Genomic DNA, 19,985 nt, shown 5'->3' on the forward strand with positions numbered 1-19,985 from the left:
TTAAAATCCTGCCTAATCCTCCGGGCAAAGCACATGTCTCCATAGGCACGGGCAGGATTAAGGCACAAACCCATCCTCAACTGCACAGGGATGGAAGAGTCAGAGTCAGAGGATGTGCAAAGAGCTGCACAATGGCTCCTTCCTTGAATTCATGGATCCCCACAGATCCCCATGAATCCTGGTGCTTCCCCATGTGGGACAGGGCTTGGGAGATGCTACAAGTCTGTAGTTTTGGTTTGTGCTTGACATGTTTTAGTTTTTAATTTATTTTTTTAAGGAACTTAAAAACAAGAGACATATTAATAACAAGAATGTTTACATATTTTTATTTAACAAGAGGGTTTTTAAATTATTTTTTTTAGTTTAACCAATGTGATTGAAAAAGTTTGTCTTCTTATCACAAATTAGCCTGTGTAAAATACTATTAAAAATAAAAACACTTCCCAAAAACAAAGCAGTCACTCTTTCAACCTTCTAAAGTCAGCGGCTTTGTGTCATTGTAGTATCCAATAGTGACACAGGTGTCCCAAAGGGACAGCTCAGTCTCTGCAGAGGTCCTCTGCATAGCTCAGTTTGGGACAGAAAACCTGGCTCAGGATGTTTTGTGCTGTGTGAATTCCAGCAAGGGATTCACATTTTACACACAGTTTATGCAAACAACAACCTTGCTGTGGGAGTATTCATCCCTGTGTCCTCACAGTGATGCAAATGGTGTGGCAGAGGACTGCAAGCATTCGAAGGAACACAGCTTCAAGGCTGATTTCTGCCAAGCTTGGCCTGATAAAAGCCCATTTGCATGCATTAATCTTGACATAGTCATTAAGTGAAGCGTGGCAGCAGAGACCTCCCCAAAGCAGTAAATTCACTCAGGGATTTGATAACTTGGAATTCTCAGTACATACTCAAGGGCTCTCTCCCACTAATAATACTCCAGTCCTGGTCTAGTATAAACAATATTCCAATATTGGCCTAGTAAGACAAAATACTCCAATACTGGTTTAGTATAGACAAAACTAAGAAATCTATTTTATTCCTGTTGGGAAGACAAAGTCCTGATGCACTTTACTTTCTCATTTTCTGGAAAGGGATTTACCCTATGTTTACCTTCCTGCTATCAGAAGGAAAGTAACATTTGCTGCTTTTATCTCCACATTTTGGAGCAGAATGCACCAACTATCACAACTGACAATTTTCCTCATGAATGAACAATGGAAACTGCTGCTGTGCCCACAGTCTCCCCCAGGCACAACTTCCTAAAGCTTAAGCCAGAAAACTTACCTTGCCAAAATCAGCTTTGCCATTGAGGAGCCAGGGGGATCTGTGCTTAATGCACAGATCTACAGAACTACATACCTGGAGAATTTCAGCTATGTAAAAGTATTTATTAACACAGCCTTGCAAGTCTGTTTTACTTACAGAAACAAACACAGTGGCAATGATATGGCAACGTGACATGGTGTCATGACATTATTTGCATGACCTTCAGCAAAGAACCACAGCTCCTCTGCTGGCACTGTGGCTTTTGGTATCACACATGCTCTTTGTGATATTTTTGAGCTCTTTTTAGTCTCCACCAAGGTCTTATTAACAAAGGTTTTTATTTCTGTTCTCGAATGCCAGGGATCCCTGATCACCAAGAAGGCTCCTAGAATGTTAAATGATACATGAACACACAAAAGGCTTTAAAGAGCTTACAGGCTGAAGAGAAGGCAGATGGAAGAGCCCAAGGAGAGATGACCCACCCTGTGTGGGTGGCAGCAGCCAGAACATACCAGCAGCTCAGTCACTGCCACATTTTGCCAAATCAGCTACAACTAATTGCACTTTTTCAGGGCTAAATAACCAAAAAAGGACATTCAACATAGTTACTTCAGCATGATACATGGAATAGGGTCATGGCACCAACTTCTGATGTACCAGTTTCATCACATCAAGGGTTTTACTCCAGCACCCACCCATCAGGAACTTTCCTTCCAATTCAGGCATATCCAGGATTCCCAGGGTGCAAAGGACAGCTTGAAAACAAAACCTGGGTTTACCCACAAGAATTTAGAAACCAAAAGAAAAACCACTAACCATTTTGGCTCCTTTTCTGAAAATATAGTTAAATAAAAAAGACTCTTGAGATTTCTTTGCCACTGCCAGGATGCTCTGTGGCTGATGCAGAAACCAGCATGTCTGGAAACATAGCACAGGCAGACTGTTCCTACCCAGCTGGAGTACAAACCCTGCAATCCAGCCAACAGCTTTGTTCAATTGTAGTTCAAATTCACTGCAGTTTATTTCTGGAAGTATTTAAAATGTCTGTCCTGAAGGCATTAGGACCACTGGATCCAGTGAGTCATCCACGACACCTGACACAGGTAATAAATCTCACTGTGTTTGCTAAAGCTTTCTGTAGGACTCTGTGGGATCTTTACATTAACATGATGCAAAATAGCCTGTGGGACAGGAACCTGCAACAGTCTGGGTCCAGTGCTAATTTTCCCTTTAATAACCAGCTAAAATCCAGCACTTAAACAATATCACATATAGGAACTTGAGCACTGTTTAGAGAGACACAATAATTTAGTGTTAAAAACATCCCATTGAGCACTGAGAGGGAGAAAACCAGCAAGATGAAGAAGAAACTTGTTAACCAAAAAGGCCTGTAGTTTATAGTTCTGAAATTATGGGAATAGCAGGACCTGATACAGATAGCATTAGATTTACTGGAGGTAGAATAACAGCCTTGATGTGGCTCAGCAGGAACATGATAAAGTTGAAGGAAAGCTTAGGACAAGAGGCAGGGTCAGACACGTGGAGATGGACACTGAAATCCACAACATGGGGTCAGAAATTCCTCTTTCAGTGGACAGGGGTGACATGTTTCACATTACTGATAAATTCACCTCAGTTCCTGCTTCCCCATGGGCAGGAGGCATTGTACCCAGATTTTCCAGGGGTATTGTATCCTGTCAGGGGATCTGTGCAGGGAAAGGGGTGCTCTGCCCCATAGGAGTTTGTGTTCTACCTACAGAAAATAAGTGCCAAGACAGGCTTGGCACTGCCCTCAGGGGAGCTCAGAGCCAACATGGAAGGTATTGAATTCTGATGGGAGCAGCTGCTGATAGAAGCAGCAGCTGGCTTCTATAGGAAAGGCAGTGCCTCTATCCTTTGAAAACCCTTCGTGTTTCTCTTCTCCCTAGGGAGGTGGGAACAGCCCCCCAAGGTCATTTGCACAACTGAGGAAGATGTGCCGAGGCCGTGGGGCAGCACAGCTCAGCCCATTGGAGTGGGATGCTCTGAACAACTCTGTGTCCCTGCCAAAATAACTGCACCAGGCACAACTGGAGATTAAACCAAGGCCTCTCGGCAGTGCCTGAGAGGATAACACAGTCACTGCTGCCGGCTGCCAGTGGCTGCAAGGCAGCAGCAGAAATGGAAATTAGTCTCTTTATGGCTGGCAGGCAGAACTGCAAGCTCATGTTGATGTAGAGCACAGCTCAACATCAAATTATCCTCCTGAGCAACGACACTGCATCAAATAAATCGGCATCTAAACTTACCTGGGGATCAGGTTATCCTTCTGCACACGGGGAGTAAACATAGCAGAGAGGCAGGGGCTGGAGCTGCAGACAGGGTCCCTCACACAACTGTAGTCCTTTTCCCAGGCAGGTCAGCAGGGTTCTCGTAGGCAGAGACGAGCCCCTTTGCCCAGCGAGTGCCAGGGGAGCCCTGCTGCATCACCACCAGCCTGATCGGGGGCTGGGTGTCTGCAGGGGCCTCAGGAGCATATTCCTTGCTGGGATCCTTCCCTCTGCAGTCATAGAGCACACAGGAGATCAGGAAAACCAGAAGCAAAATGACATAGCTAGATACCAGAATGATGAGATTCAAGGTAACGGGGTCAATCTCCAAATAAAAATCCATTTGGTCCCATACTAGTGAGGACAAACCCGGAGAATGAAGTTTCATATGCACGAATGAGCAAGTGCTAACTGATCAGAATAGATGTAATGGCTTTGTGGTAAAAATACACTAATCCCCAGGTCTCCTGTAGCAATGGATTTCCCCGAACCGGACGATTAAAGCAGCTCAGTTTAATAACTTAAGCTCCTTCTTTTAATGCCACGTTGCCTACAGTGGCAGAAGCTAAATTTGATTGCTATATTGACAGGAAAACATCCCCCTTGCCCAGGGACCATCTCTTTCCTTGGTGGGCAGGTAGCAAACTGGGTTTTCTCTAAGGGCATTTTGCAGAGCCTCCCTTCTTCAGGTGAGTTTGGACACATGGGCTGAAATATCCTGAGCTGTGTAATTAGTAAATGAAAACAGAAATAATTAGAAAGTCCTTTGCAAGGTAACACTTCTCAAAATCTCACAGGCCTGATCCTCATTTTGACTAAGACCTTTCTGCCCTGGGCTAGTGATACAGAAGTGTTTTCAAATGAATTAAAGATGTTTATTATCCAGGTCCCTATCAGGATGACAAGGACACATCACACTGCTGTCACACACTGCCTGGCCAATCCTTGCACAAATTCCTCTGTAAGATCCTGCTTCCCACAGGCTGCTCTGTCTCATTTGAGCCTCCCACGTGTGAGAAGGTACAACAAAATTGCAGCGTTTCTGTACTCTGGGCACTGCTAATTTCTTTTTCCTGTGTGGACTTTCTGCTGAAAAGAGGGTGAAGTTTGTGAGTGGCTGTGCCCTGCCTGGCAGCCGGGCCAGGCTCCCGAGCACAAACCCTTCAGGTACCTTTTGCACCTCTCAGATTTATGTCTCTGGAGCTGATGAGGGAGTAGGGATGTACAGAACTGCCAGGTATTGTCACAGTTCTGGGGACAGGCACAGGACAGAACACACCAAGATCAGGCAGCAACACCCAACCTGCATTGAAGGGTGACCCCTTTTAGAGGGGCTTCAAATTTCCCATGTTTAACCCTGATTGGTTGGGTTCTTAGCTCCGCCCACCTCACTGGCCAATGATATGTCTGGTCTGCATTCACAATTGAATGGGATTGGCTGGGGTCCCTTGTTTGAGTTTGAATACAACCAATCAATATCACACCTGAGGACTTCACTTGTATTACTTCTTTACTTGTTTACTTCCATTCTCTAATGAGCCAGGCTGGTGGAGTTGGTGTTAATTATGGGCAATTTATCTGTGCAGCCACAGACCAGCTGTAGCTGTCACAGCACAGTGTCACCTGCACAGTGCTTGGAGAGATGCCACCCCAGCTGCTGTTTGACAGAGATGTCCAGGACACCAAGGAGGCAGACACAAAGGGCAGGGGATGGTGCCAAGGAGCTCTGCAGACCCTACATCAGCACACCCGCCTCTCCATGCAAAGCTCCCAGGTTTTGGTTACAGCACAGGAGGCTTTTAGGAAGAGATTAGGCTGTCCCAGCTCTTAGCACTGCCAGAGCTGTGGAAAAGGGCTTTATGTGTCAGCAGGAATCGGATCCGGCACATCTAAGCTGTAAGAAATATGTCATGGGGCCATCCTGCCGCCTTGGCCGCAACACATGCCACCCACTTTAAGGTCAGCATCAGCTGCATCCCCCACCCACCATATGTCCTCATGGCTCTTTAGCTGAGGAGAAGTTTGTATCAGGACTAATCCCAAGGCTGGCACTGCCAGTGGCACGTTTGGCAGCAGGAGGGACCCCCACGGCACCCAGGATGCTGCACATTTGTGTGTCCCTGTTCTTCTGTGCCTGTCACTCAACACATTGTGACAACATTTGGCTGTCAGATGGGGTTTAGATGAGGCTGAGATTTTTTTTTCAAGACAGGCTCTTAATTATGCACTTCCCATCCAAAGCAATGGTGATGGGAGCTGGGATTTGGTTTCTTTGCTGGGAAACTGAAAGTCTTTTGGGAATCCCTCCAAAATTCTCAGAAGCACCAGCACATTTGAAGGGCATTGAAGGGTTCATGTCCTTAAATTTCATTCATGTTGTGCTACAAAAGATCGGTACCAGAGTAATAAATATAATGTCGTTTCCATGCTGAGACAGAGAAGGGATTTTACATTAAGTCTTTTAAACTGTTCCTCAAATGGCAGCCTGTGTTCTGAACTTAGCACTGTGCTAACAACAACAACAAGAACAACAACAAAAGTTTATGGAATTTCCAAACCTGAATTGTCTCCTCCAAGGTCCTCCACTTCAATAGCTTTGTTTCAGATTACCGTTTAACATTGCAGCAGGGAGATACATGCCATAAAGTGTTTAGTTTAGATAGGCATCATGCCAGCTTTTAGAGGGACTTTTTAAAATCTAAAATCGGGTACTGCATTGCCACAGCACCTCCCGCGTTGCTGCAGACATGGTCTCCTGGAGAGAAAAAAGCCTCCTTGTTTCTACAAGTAGTGTAAGTGTGAAAATAGATGGTAGTGCAAGAATAATGTGATAGATCTGAGAACTTTGGTGAAAGGGAGCTGGAACCACAAAAAATAGCGGGAGGTGAGGCACAGACAGAAGCTGGCAGAGACTTGAACTTGCAGAACCCAAAATGCACAAGGCGACAGCGCGACTTTACTGTTTTTCCCTGCAGACCTCGTCCAGCTCTAGTTTTCTAAGCTCTCACAGGTCTGAACCCGGCCGGCCACACGTAGGAGCTGTTGTTTGTTTTCCTTACGGAGCATCCCGGACCAGCAGGGCCCGGCAGGTGGCACCGGGGGACTGCGGGTGGACCCCGCTGCCTCCGAAGGCGACATCCAGTCCGAAAGGAGCCCTCTGCTTTATTTAACCCCTCCTGGTCAATGGTGTGAACCCTTTGCTAGCGCCTGAAGGAGCAGAGGAGTTCCCACGGTTCTCGCTCTCGGGGAGCGTTCCCGCAGTGGAGAGTTAAACTCCTTCCTGCTCTACAGGTGCGTTTGTTCTGTATTTCATCTTTATAGCGGCAGAAAACAGCTGTGAGAATGCTGCTCCTGTGAAAGGAATAGAAATTCAAGAAGAAAAATTGAAAGGTAAAATAGAAAGGAGCTGTTAGGATGCAGAATGGGTCTGATTAGTTATTTGTACTCAGTGCCCTCCTGCGACCCCAAACCCACACATGTATCAGTCAGGGAAGTGTCTGACTCTGAGACTGTGAATAGTCCTGCAGAGGTGAGAGAGACAGCTGGCACCTGAGGTTAAGCATATCCTGAATCATGCTGAATAAAAAATAAAAGCTCAAAACAGAGACTAAGGATTTATCGGATTAAGCTCACAAACCCTACCTACAGATCTCTTCTCCTCTCCCCAAAAGCTCAGGTACCACTGCTACCACATCCATGAAAACACTTCCCATTTACAGGTACCAAGCAAACATACTAACTTATATCTAACTTATAAACATACTAACTTTATAAAGAAAATATGCCATTTTCTTTATTGCAAATCAGCTTACTAGAAAAGTCTCAGCTGGAGAGGTTCTGGTCCTCAAGAAAATTAAAGCAGTTGCCATGAGGTGGCAGATGCTGATCAGATATTTCCCTGATTGCTTTTTCCGTGTCTCAGGCTCCTGCTGAGATGTGCCCCTCAAACCCCTGCCCAGCTGAGATTGTTCAAGCAGGAATGGGGTGCTGGTGTTTGTTTCTGTCCCAGCTTCCTTCTGGAGGGCTCTGCTGGCACCAGAACTGGCTCTATTTGATGCTACAAGGAGCAAAACCCTAAAGGAGCTGATTTTGCGCTGGGATATTTTTGCTTTGGACAGGGATTTTGCAGGCAAAAAAAAAAAAAATCACTTTTAATTTAGAGGGTGTGCATGAGTCCAGGATGCTGCATGACAGAGGGATGGATGAGTTAGAGGTTTGAGCCAGACCAGTGGGGTCACAAGGTGTGACAGTCAGACAGGAATCCTTTTCATAATCTCCAGTAAGAGATTAAAAATGTAAAATAGCTTAACATTTAATTGAATTTCTTTTGCTAACCAGAAAGACAGATTTCATGTGAAAGAGAAAATTCTTTACTTGATTTTAGAACAGTGATCTGAATCTTCATGTCAGATAAATCCGTCAGATAAATCCTTACAACTTTATCAACATAACTGGGCTGATATCAACAGATCATGGGTGCACTTTAGTCAGTGCTACTCTGTAGGGTGAAGAGTAATAGAAGATTAATACCTGGAAGAAGGAAATATCTTCCAGGAAGGAAGAAGGAAGATGAAAATTATTTTTCATCTCTAAGTAACTTTCCCATGAAAGCTCAATTATCCTAAACTATGGCAAATCTATTTTGATGTGCTGTGAGATATTAAGTCAGTCTGCTTGTTCTTGTCCATGCAAATGTGAATTCTGTCTCATTATTAATGGTGAAATCACTTAAAAACAGAAGGGAAAAAAAACATGAAATGCTTGATATTGAATGCAGGTATCCTGAAATGGGTGAAGCTGACTCAAACTAGGTTTCAGTTTTGCTGTGTCTGGGCTGCTTGCCTGATTTGTCTTCTGTCCCATAGCTCCAGAGCAAATCAAAATTATATAAATGATATTAATATATCAATATAATGATATTACATCATATAATTTTATATGATATAAAATTAGTGATGTAGACATGCTTGCACCAAATTCAATGAAATGCCTTTTGGTTACCCTGAGTTTTCTACCAGACTCAAAATTACTCCATATAAAGTATCCTATCCTTTCCATCACTCTGACTTGGTACTGCACAAATAACTTTAAGGATACGCTTCCCTTCTTTCCCTGGCCCTGGAGTCCATGCTGACAAACTTTGCTGAGCTGGGATGTGTTTAGATGCACGCAGTGCTCTGCTCAGGCGAGTGAGTTTAGCTGAACGGGGGCTGTGAACTAATTGTGACTGCCAGAAATAAAATTATTATTATTATAGGTAGTAAAGCATTTAATCTGAGAAATCACAAAGTGAGAGCTGCAGCTTCTGTCTTTTTTGCTTATGAAGATTAAGGGTTATATTCTTTCTCTCCTCATTCCTAGTAAATGAGGATTTTTCAGGTCTGGCTTAGCTGGAGTGGTACAAGAGGCACTTGGTGTACCCAGATCTGGGGGTGTGCTGGGTTTGGTGACCTCCCCACCAACACAGCTGTGGCTTGGAAGAGGAAAATAGGTGCTGGCACCCTCCCAGAGCAGTCAGGGGCTACAGACATCCAGGAGAAGCTGCTGTAAGGGGCAAGAGGGGAACTGAAGGCTCCAGCTTTGGACAGTGCTGCTCACCAATTTCTGCCATTGCAGACAGAGCTCCTGAACACGTCCTGGTTCTGTTTGCCACTAAATCTGTGTGTCCTCCCTCAGGGTGACATACACACTTTTGCCTCTCTGTTTGCCTTGAACAAACCTCTGTGGGGCAGATGTCAGGAGTACATCACTATTCCTGGGGCATGTTGCTGGGATCATGTTACCAATCCGTGGGCAATAAATCAGCTTTGCTCCTGAATTCTGAATGCTTTTGCTTGATTTGCATTCAAGACTCTGCACCCTTGGGATGACTGGCAACATGTAGCTGCTTTTCTAAGAACCAGGAGATTTCTGTGAGCTGGGAATGGGTAGAGGGGCTTTGCCCTAGTGAACAAGTTTGCTGGCAGAATAAATCTTAGGAATAATTTCCTCAGAACCAGAGGTCTCCAGGCCTGGTTCCTGACCACTGCTTTGAGTGAGATGTTAGATGAGTGAGGCAGAGGGGAGTTAGGTGATGAGAAAGGCATCTCCAAAATTAAATTGGAAGGATCTGCCTAAAGAGGCCCTGCAGAGCTCTTCGCTTGATTCAGCTGGGTGTGCAACCAGAGAGAAAAAACCCCAAGGTTTCCTGGAGCAACTTTTCTTGTTTGCTTTGCATTTTCGAGCTCCTTTCAGATCTGCTAATCTGTGTCGCATCATGTGTGAAGGCAGCAAATAAAGTGAACTCTGAATTAATTTTTTGGTTTGTTTTGTTTTCAGGGAATCCAGGCCTCCTATCCTCAAAAGAGGATACTTGAATACCAGTCAGACACCTGGTGAGCAAACCAGCTGTTCACAGCTGTTCTTTTCATCTCTCTTTTTCATTGTTTGCAGAAACAATGCTGTGATCGAGGACTAAGAGGGTCGAACTGAAAAAAAAAAAGAAAGAGCCCCAAGTGCCAAGCTCTTTAGTGCTCTTTGTAAAACCCAAATAAATGGAAAAATAAATCAAGCTTAGACACCAACAGGAAATTGAGAAGTTACATCAATGGAAGGACAGACATGTATACGTCAATCATTTGGCTGGAGATGTTGTGGTATAAACAGATTTTTATCACTTATAGCTCTCTATTCAAATAATTCTGTCCCAGAGTTCTTTTGTAACGGTGCAGAGCAAAATTTTGCCAACAAGCCTCTGGGAACAAATATGAAAAATAGAGCAAGACTGGCTTGGATTTCCCAGATTTCAAGTTCGCAAAGCATTGGCTTGATTCAGAAAAAAAGTTTCACAGCATTGGCTTGATTCAGAAAAACATAAAAAGCTTATACCTAACTCTCAATCAAGGCAGCAGGACTTGGTTGATGCCAAAGTGGGCACATCCCAAAGTGTTTTGTTGAGTAGAGATGGACTCCTTGAATGCTCCATCCCCACCATGCTCAAACCTAATCCTCACTGCCACCTCTGTTTTCCCTCCTTCACACCAACACACATTTCTGCAAGTTGGTTCACTTGCCCACAGGGAAAGGTTGGATGTGACACAGACTGTCCCCACTCCAACACCCCAAGCTGCCATCCCTGTCCCTGCACAGGGTCATGGTGGCCCCAGCTCCATCCCAGGGACATGGTGCCTGTCACGGGAGCCCTGCTGCTCTTGGGTGGGGATAACTGGCCGCTGAGGACAAAGCCTCTGCCTTCCTCTTGAGATACAAGATATGGGGATACAAACAGTCATAAATAACTGATGTCACTCCAAACTTAATCCTGTCTCCTGCCTCACCCACTCTGTTTACCAACAGGATTTTTTGTTTTGTCTCTTCTTCTTCCACACCCACCCATTACTTTGTGTTCCCACAGACAGCAGCAGGACTCCAGTCTGCAGCCAGGGGCTTTCCTGGGAGATTTGCCTTTCTGAGGAAGAAGGAACTATGTCCCCCTGCTATTGAGACATTTAGGCCTGTGATCCCCTCCTTCTAACACTTGGGCTCTCCCCCTTGTCCAGACCCAGCAGTTCACTGCAGTCAGTCCTGCTGTGTTCCTCAGATTTCCTGGCACCAGACGTGGTTTTCTGCTGAAAACTTAACCCAAATAATTTTTGCATTGTTCTTTCCTGGCCACTGTCTTATCTCTTCACTGTTCTCTCTTGGCTTCCTCTGTGGTTCCCATCTGTCTGCTGGCTCTGTGTGTATCACTGGAGACTTCGCTTCAGTCAAGTTTTGATGTCATTCATTGGACATCTTGTTATTACTTGTCTCAACATTCTGGTTTCTCTCTGTTCTTGTCAATGCATTCCGTGTATTTCAGCCTCTCTGAGTGAAATCTCTGCCCAGTGTATCCAAACTGAACTCAAGTCCAGTGTATCCAAAAAGCTCCAAGCTGAAGGCAGGATGGTGTGAAGGTGCCCATGAAAATGTTCACAAGCACAAGGTGAACTGAGCTGAGCCCAGTTGGCCAACCCCCCTAAGATGCTCTACAGACTTGTGTGAACTCTTGGCCAAAATAGAGTTCTGTTCTGAAAGCAGACGCTGCTTAGAATTTTACATGATTTGCTGGAAAATCACGAGTTTCCTGTCTCTACGTGACTGCTGAGGACCTGGTTTGCCAGTCTCCAAGCAGATGGCCAATGTGATACACATGGGAATAAAATTACTTCATGCTTCCAGGTAAGTAATTACCCATCTGGTGAGCATTTAACTATACCTTGGGTCATTCATTGGAGACAAATCAGAAGCAAAATTGACACAAATATGTGATATTCTGAGAAGAGTTCCAACACTTTTAGCAGTTGTTCAGCAGCCTTCATGCAGCAAAAGTGGCCAAAGAGGAAATTTTAAAAGTTTAAGCTTTAATCCACCTTTTGTGTCACCCTGTGAAAAAGGAGGGTGATACATCAATTTCTGCTCTTGGGCTGAGCACCTCAGTGTATAGGGACATCTATTTTCAGTTCAATATAACAAATCTGTCCTTTGTCTAATGTTCAGCAGTTCTTGTCACAGCCATGCTCAAATGATGGATAATCCCTTGGGACAGAGGTATTCTGGTCCGACTGTCAGCAATGTGCCATCTCTGGCTATGAGTCAATGACATTTTCCAGCAGCCCACACAAAAAAAGGAAAGCTTTGTGTCATTTTAGACTGGGAGATGCCAACCTTCACTGCCCACAGTTCATTTCACAGCAGGGCTACACCTAGGCAGTGAAGGCTGACCCTCCTCACAGTCACCAGTGTGAGCCCCACCATCAGCAGTGTCCTGGTTTCGGCTGCTCTCAATAAACTGAGAGCAGCCAAGAGTTGTTTTCATTCTTATTCTGACAAATCAGCTAATTAGAGTACAAAATAATATTCTCAGGCTTGGCAAATCCTTTTGACTTTGAAAGATTTTAAAATTTATTTTGGTTTTTCTTGCTCAGACAACATGGAGACTCAGTGCTAAACTACACAAAACAAATTAAATATCCAATAACAAACAGTTGGCTCTGGTCTGGAAGCACTTCAGTTGACTGTCATGATTCAAAGGAGAAAAATTATTTCATTTTGAATACCGTAATGCTTTTTAAACACAGCACATTGGCTGACCCACCCTGAATCATGACCTCAAGAACTTCACATACTTGTTTTCGAAAATGAGGTTTGTGCCTTGTCCTGTCAAATGGATGTTCAAGCTGCAGTGAGGGGAGAGGAGCTGCCCATCTGCCCTTGATGATGTTTCAAGGGAGACACACAGAGGTTCTAGAGTGACCCATGTGTGTATCCCAGGCTCAGCACCATTCCTGACTCTCTAGGCCTGGACCACGAAGGTTGAACAAGAAACCCCACAGCAGACACAGAAGGAGGGGAATGGCTCACCTCTCTGTGTGTGTCTGGCAGTGCAAGGGTTTAAAGTCTTCCATGGCAATATTCACAGGTGCTGCCATCAGGGATTGACAGAACAAAGCCATACTTTGGGGTTGGATTCACACCAAAGTGTGTTTTTCAGATCCAACACTGAAATTTCCTATGAAGACACCAATTCTCACAGCTCAGGGGGACATTGGTATCCATCCTCCAGTATTTCTTCACAAAGGGCAGAGTTTTAAAGCAGCACCACACAGCTTTAGAAAAATCTGGGGTTGTAACAGGAAGTAAATGAGGTGCCTGATCCAGCAGAGAAGATATTTGTGCTCAGAGGTGTCTTACGTTTCACAAGACCCAGTGCAATCCCCAGGTTCCATGTGGACCACCCAGCTGCATGGTAAGAAACCCATTTTTTTTCTTTCTCATGGTTTTGTCCATACTTTAGCTGTTTTGCAGCTTTTACAGCTTTTTTGTTTTCCCAGCTGGTTTGCCTGAGATCAGGTCACAGAAAGCAAAGGGCTTGGTCAGAGGTTAAACAAAAGCTCTTTCAAGTTTAAAAAGAAGAAAGCAGGAAAAAAACCCCACTTGCAGGGAGACCCCTTCTCCAATGAGGAAGAGTTTGATTTGGAGGCTTTTCTGCAAGAAATCCAAGCCTAATTTGACCCATTTGACCCTAATTTGACCAGCACTGCCAAGGTGTGTGAGATTTTACCATCTCTGTAAGGAAAGAGTATTTCAGGAAATGTGAATATTTAAGGTCATAGGTTGGACTAGATGGATCTTAAAGGTCTTTTCCAACCTAGTCCATTCTGTGATTCTGTGAAAATACTTCAGCAACAGAAATACATACCATGGATTTAAGATAAGGGATAAAATCTCCTTCCTGATAGGAGCCGTCAGAAAACCCAAGGAGGATCTAAAGGACTGGCTAGGAGAAGAGGGATGGATGCAGAACAGAGAAGCTCAGCTCCCAGCACAACCATGACCTGGATGGGTGATTGAACACAGTACCTGAGGGTGAAACCCCAGCCTGCTTGCAGGGTACCAGGACAGCCCAATCCAAGCACAGCAGGGCTGCAGGGCAATGCTGAGGAGCTGAGAGGGGCAGGTTTCCCTGGACACATAACAAATGCTGCCAGTTTTACCCTTGCTCAGATTTCCAAGAACTAGACACTATCATCACGTAATTTAATGGCAGCTTGTTTTTGTTCCCAGAGCACAGAGATCAAGATTTCCATTTGCCCTGAACTGAACAGGTTTTGAATGAACCAGAATTACTGGAGAAAAAACTTGAACTCTTTCCTTTTAAACCCCACAACTCCAGGTGTCCTATGAGCCCATCGGGGTGCCATGCACCAATCCCTGACACTTTATGCCCATGCAGACAGAGTATCCTGCCTTTTAAACAACTGCAAGAACAGAAATTTTGTTCCCATGGAAGCTATTTTTTTATTACACTCCTAAACCTAATCTTAATACTTCCAAGTGTACTTTGGAGAGTGTCCAAGCTGTGCACGTGTGGTAGGAAGCTGCCTCTCACAGCTCCCTGCAAAACAGGACAACACAGAGTGGCTCCTCAGGCTCCTGTGACATCCATCTAAGCCCAGGAGGAGCAGAAGGCAGCACAAGCAGCTTGGCTGGTGTGGAGATGGTGAATGTCACCCCACAGGGGCCAGACAAGAGGTTGGTGTGACTGTAACAGGGTGGAAAAGCAACATGTAGAGATTAGAAGTAAAAAAGGGAGAGTGAGCTCCTTTGATAGGCTCAATATCACAATCAGGAGAGACTTCCTGGCCTCATATTTTCCATATAAACACTCTCCACTGGATAAAGTTAATGGTTCCCTAACTGCAAGGCAGAAGGGCTTGATCAGTTTAATTGACGTCACAGATTGGGTATTTTAATGAAATATGCTGTGCTTCCCCCATTTATATGTTTGACCCTAACCTTTACCAGATGTTCAATCCCTGCTCCCTCACAGACACTGCAGCTCTGTATTTGGGAGGCTCTCAGAAAGCTGAAATGCTGAAGTTGAAACAAAATCCTCTGACACGAACCCTTTTGTCAGAGGGGCTGCATGGAGGGCTCTGCTCAGCAGGAGTGCGCCCAGGAGAGAGGGGGAAAATAGCCAGGAGAATCATGGAGAATCATGCTGTGCTTGGCCTGCCTGTTTGGGAGGGTAAAGGATACAGGGCAGCTCCCCTGCCACTGGACAGGGATGGAATCAGTCTTCCCTTCCAGCCCCTCCAAACTGTGGCCCTGAGGCAAAAAAAAAAAAAAAAAAAAAAAAAAAAAAAAAAAAAAAAAAAAAAAAAAAAAAGAGCCAGAAACATGGAGATTTGGCTCTGCCATATCCCCTTGGGCACTCTGTTCCTGCCTCTCAGCCTTGTTTCCCAGGCATAAAACAGGACAATGTCCCTTTGCCCAATTACATCCTGTGTTTATCAGGGGCAAGGCTGGGCTGGGGAGAGGCTGCAGGGCTTGGATTAGGAGTGCTCTCTCCTGTCCCCTGGGACAGCCCAGGCTCCTCCTTGGCCAAGAAGTTTTACCTCCCTGAGCTCTGCAAGGGCAATTCCAGCTAGAAATAAATTATCAGGAATAGGGCATGTCATCAAAAAAGATGCCATCAAAAGTTTTCTAGTGTTTGATCATCATTTAGAATGTCTCCTGCTTATATAGAAGATAAAATGATGAAGCAAGAGAGGGTTTAAAGAAGATCCACATTCCCAAATCTCAGTTTTGGTTTTCAGTAATTTTAGATAAATTGCAAGCTGGACCTCAGCCACCCTTTAGTTCTGGGTTTGGAGTAGCAAATTGAAAGTCACAGATGAGGTTTTGCCAAACCAAACCCATATCCTCCTTGGCCTGCTCTTGGCTGAAACTGAGCTTGCCCTGAGCAAAAAGGAGTGAATCACTCTTTAAAACACATACACCAAAAATGCTGAACTCAACAGCCACAAACTGAGTGAAGGAGAGAACGAAAGGCCGTGCAAGGCATTCATTCATTTTAACCCCAGAGAGACCAAACTTGCAGCACCAGCACTTTGCAGCAAATTAGGCAGAAAAAACATTTGGAAATGTCAAAAAAAAAAAAAAAAAAAAAAAAAAAAAAAAAAAAAAAAAGGATGGTTTTGGTTTTGGTAATTCCATGCACACCCATAAAAGTTATGTATTCTGTGCCCAAGCAGATGACAGTGGCTGTTAGCATGGCAACCTCAGACCTGCTGGTGTTTCACTTTGACATTGATCCTGCAACAAGGTTCAGTGGATTTAATCAAAGTGGGTCTGGGGTTCTCCTGAACCCAGGATAAAATCCACTCCAGCTGCCCTGCCTCGAGCACACACCTCGCTGTAACCCCAAACAATACCCATGTGTAGGTTGAGTCGAAAGTGTTGATTATGTTCTTGAAAGTCACATCTGCTTCTCAGCAAATCTCCCTCCTGCCTGGTGTAGCCAGAGGATGAAGAGATGCTCCTGGAGGACAACCCCTCCCTTGTCAAGGAACACAGGCCAAAACATGATGTCCCTGCAGTAGTGCCCATGTCAGCAGTGACTGCCTCACAGCACCACCAGCATGGGGTTGTGTTCCCAGAACATGCAAAAATTGGAAAATATACAATAAATCATATCCCATCTCCTGATCACGAAGCTGTGAACATCACCACACTTTTATTAGCAGGAAATCCTTAATCTAGCCATGAAGATGTCTGTGTGATTGCAATCTGATAAAAACAGCAGGTAGGGCCTCTCTCAGCCCCAGGGTGGGTGGAGGAGCTCCTCTGAGTTCCCAGATTCACACAGAAAATACAGCCTGAGCACCAACAGTTAAGAGTATTTTACCAGTGGCAATGAGAGGGATTCCAGCAGAGTAGAAAATAACATCATTTTTTTTTTTAAATCGGGGCTGAGAATGAGACCAGGCTGTCTTCCCTGCCATAATTTACACATCCTCACAGACAGACATATTGCAAGTGACTTTTCCAGCCAGCCAGGAGACAGCCACACAGCCCACACCAGCTCTGGCAGGACTCACATCCCACAGTGTCCTACAATGTCTGTCTCTCTGGAAGAAGCATGTGGAGGGTTGTTTCTCTGCTTAAGCCCATTTGATTTTTATTTTCCTTTACTTACTGGCAATGAATTTGTTCCACTTCTCTTGCTCACCAAGCACTTTATGTTGTGGGGGTTTTTTTGTTTGTTTGTTTGCTCATTTGCTGCAACAGGAGTGGCAAAAAAAATTGTCTGGGCTCTTGGGATCACACACCAAAGCAGATGGGGCAAGCAGCTTTTTTAGAGACCCTTCTTAAACAGCCTCACATTCCAGCCCTTCCCTGAGGGTCACAGCCATGCTTAGAAGACACCTGGACCCTGAACTGGCCAGGCTTTCCCATCTCCTGCCATCCCACACATGACTTTTCCACCATCACTTCTCCCCAGGGAGGGTGAGAGGACTGATGCATCTTGTTGGTGCTTGCTGTGAGTGGATTTGTTGTGGTTTGATACCAGCCAAATGCCAGGCATATGAATTATTTGTTTTCTGTTTTCACAAGTGGGCACCAGGGATGGACAGCCTGGATTTATGGCAGGTTTATTTACAGCTTTGCTGCCTTCCAGCAGCTGCTGGGCAAAATAAACCATCACCCAAAACAAAAAATCCCTGAGTTAAGAGCCTGAGAGGGAAGAAGTGCAGGTTCTTCTCAATGAAATTAATAATTGATAATTCAATATCCAGAAGGAAAATGTTCTTTTCATCTTCTCACTGAGGTGTGTCACTCCCTCCTTTTTGTATTTGTGAATGTATTCATTCAATAGCATGGGTAAGAGTAGGGTGACAGGGCCAGCCTGGAAGGAAGGTGCCACCAGCACCAGCATGGAAGTGACAAGAGCAGCAAATTGGTGGCTCTGGCTCGCTGGCTCACATGGAAGGGGAAGAAAGAGCAGGGATTTGAAGATGGCTGTAGCCTTGGACATGCTGAAGTCGCTGTTGATTTTAGGCCAGGGAAGAATGATCTGCTCTGCTGTGTTGCCTTGTTGTCTTGGCTCCCACTCATAAAGGCACTTAAAAAGCTGTCTAGCTTCAAGTATGTGCTTAAGTGCTGAATTAGCGAATTAGCATATTTATTTGTCTGCAATCTCTTCAAAAGCCAACTGGAAGCCCTGATGAATTTGATGGATGCCTTCACTGGCCCCTGGGACAGAGCACAGGTCCCAAGTTACCCTCCCTGACCACATCTCTGTGCCTGTGGCACCCCTGCCCTGAGGAGCTGCTGCATGAGAAGAAGCTGAGTTTAGATGCTCCTCTCTGGTCATCTCTAAACTACACTGACATAATTTTAGGGATCATTTTCCTGCTGTCACTTGCCACACTTAGTGCCATTTGTAAAACTTCTGGCTGCATGAAGCAGAGCTCACTGTCCCCCTCCAGAAACAAGTTGATATTCTCATGCCCAGAGCCTGCTTTTCCTGCTAATTGAGGCTCTGAAGTGCAGTGATGCTTTTCCTTTGGTTTAATTAGGGGAAGCTGTTCCCAAGGGATCACACACATAGCTCACACATCAAAGACTCCACGAGCAGTGATGCACCCCAAGATGCAGCGGACGTGACTCACGGTGACTCACGGGCCGTGTCCAGCTGCCAAATGAGTCAGCACTTGCAGCAACCTCATCACAGTCCCAAGACCTGTGGTACCCTGGCCATGCCAGGTGGGAGGAGATGAGCCCCACATGTCCCCTTGCTCCTCAAACCACAGCAGTGACCCATCCTCAGCACTGTCTCCTGTGGAACCTGCATTGTGTCCTCCTCACACGGAGGGGACACCAATTGTGGTGTGGGTCCAGACCCACACAGAGGACAAGCAGGCAGTAGCAGGTCACACATGGAAAGCTTCTTTATTTTTCTGACTCCATCAACTTATATGCACTTCATACAAAAGCCAAGGATTGGGCAAAAAGGGGTTCTACCTCATGGACCTCACTAGTCACTCTTACCATCGATCAAGTTCTCCTCTAAGAGAAGAACTATGCAAAACACATAGATAATTTTGAAAAATACATATGGTTTACATCAAGCTCCATGAGAATGATGCTGCGAAGACTTAAACACTTGAAAGCAAGAAAATTCAGGACAACACTGCGTTATAGGTTTGACCCACACTTCTGAGGGCCAGCCTGGCAGATAAGTGGCTGTAATTAATTTGGGTAAGACTGCTCCTCGGAGGTATTTTGTAAATCAAAAGGTTTGATAAGTAAAAATACCAAAATAAAAACCGTTGCAGAAAACAAATTATAAGCCACACACAAGTGTCTGAGAAATCTCTTGCACCTTGCTAAGACACCTCCAGAAAGCCTTTACTTCCTTTTGTGCCCTTTCTTAAATACTGAAAGAGGGATAACCTGGCTAACAGCCAATAGGATCACCAAGAGGCTTTGACTTACACTCTCAGAGCCCAATCCATGCCCCTTGTGCTGCCACTGAGCCAATCTTTGTCAGCAGGGTATGGAAGTTTCTAGGTAAACTTCCTAATATGTCTAAAGGGAAACTGAACCTCTTTCTGTATTTGGAAGCACCTGTTGGGGGTGTGGGGTGCATCACTACACTGCATCTCTGCACCATCAAACTCCCCAACAGGAAACTTAAAATCTTGCCTCTTTCATCTTTAGTTTGTTCATGGATGCTTATAACAAATCAGAGCTGCATTTCTGGTGAATATCAAGCCTGGGTGCAGAAGACTTCAAGTCTTCTCAGCTCATTAAAACCCAGAGAAGCCAATTCCAAAGGAACTTGAAGCTAAATGAAGTGCTGAAACAAGCCATTTCTTTTAAAACTTCTGAGGGAACAACATCCTTGTTGCTGCAGCCCCAGGGGAGGATCACAGCCCTGGCCCGTGTGCCCCTTCCCCTCCCACTTTTGCCAAACTGCAGCAAATAATGGTTTTTTTTCCCCCCTCCTCTGGAAAGTCTAAGCTAAATTCTTGAAGATTCTTGTAAAATCTGGAAGCTGAACAAGCCTGACATCCCCCCTCACACCCCTGTGTAATTTGTGCTGCA

The 19,985-nt window shown here is 45.0% G+C and overlaps 1 protein-coding gene across 1 annotated transcript; it reads right to left on the reverse strand.

Moving 5' to 3' along the window:
- Window positions 1-3,627: 3,627 nt before the first annotated feature.
- Window positions 3,628-3,957, reverse strand: SMIM36 (small integral membrane protein 36; the record flags this gene model as incomplete). Its single annotated transcript, XM_083874894.1, has 1 exon — window positions 3,628-3,957. One exon carries the CDS (start codon window positions 3,955-3,957, stop codon window positions 3,628-3,630), a length of 330 nt encoding a protein of 109 aa, XP_083731020.1.
- Window positions 3,958-19,985: the final 16,028 nt, after the last annotated feature.

The sequence above is a fragment of the Zosterops lateralis genome (genome assembly GCF_965231275.1).
Source record: "Zosterops lateralis genome assembly, chromosome: 18".
In the NCBI taxonomy this organism is placed as follows: Eukaryota; Metazoa; Chordata; class Aves; order Passeriformes; family Zosteropidae; genus Zosterops; species Zosterops lateralis.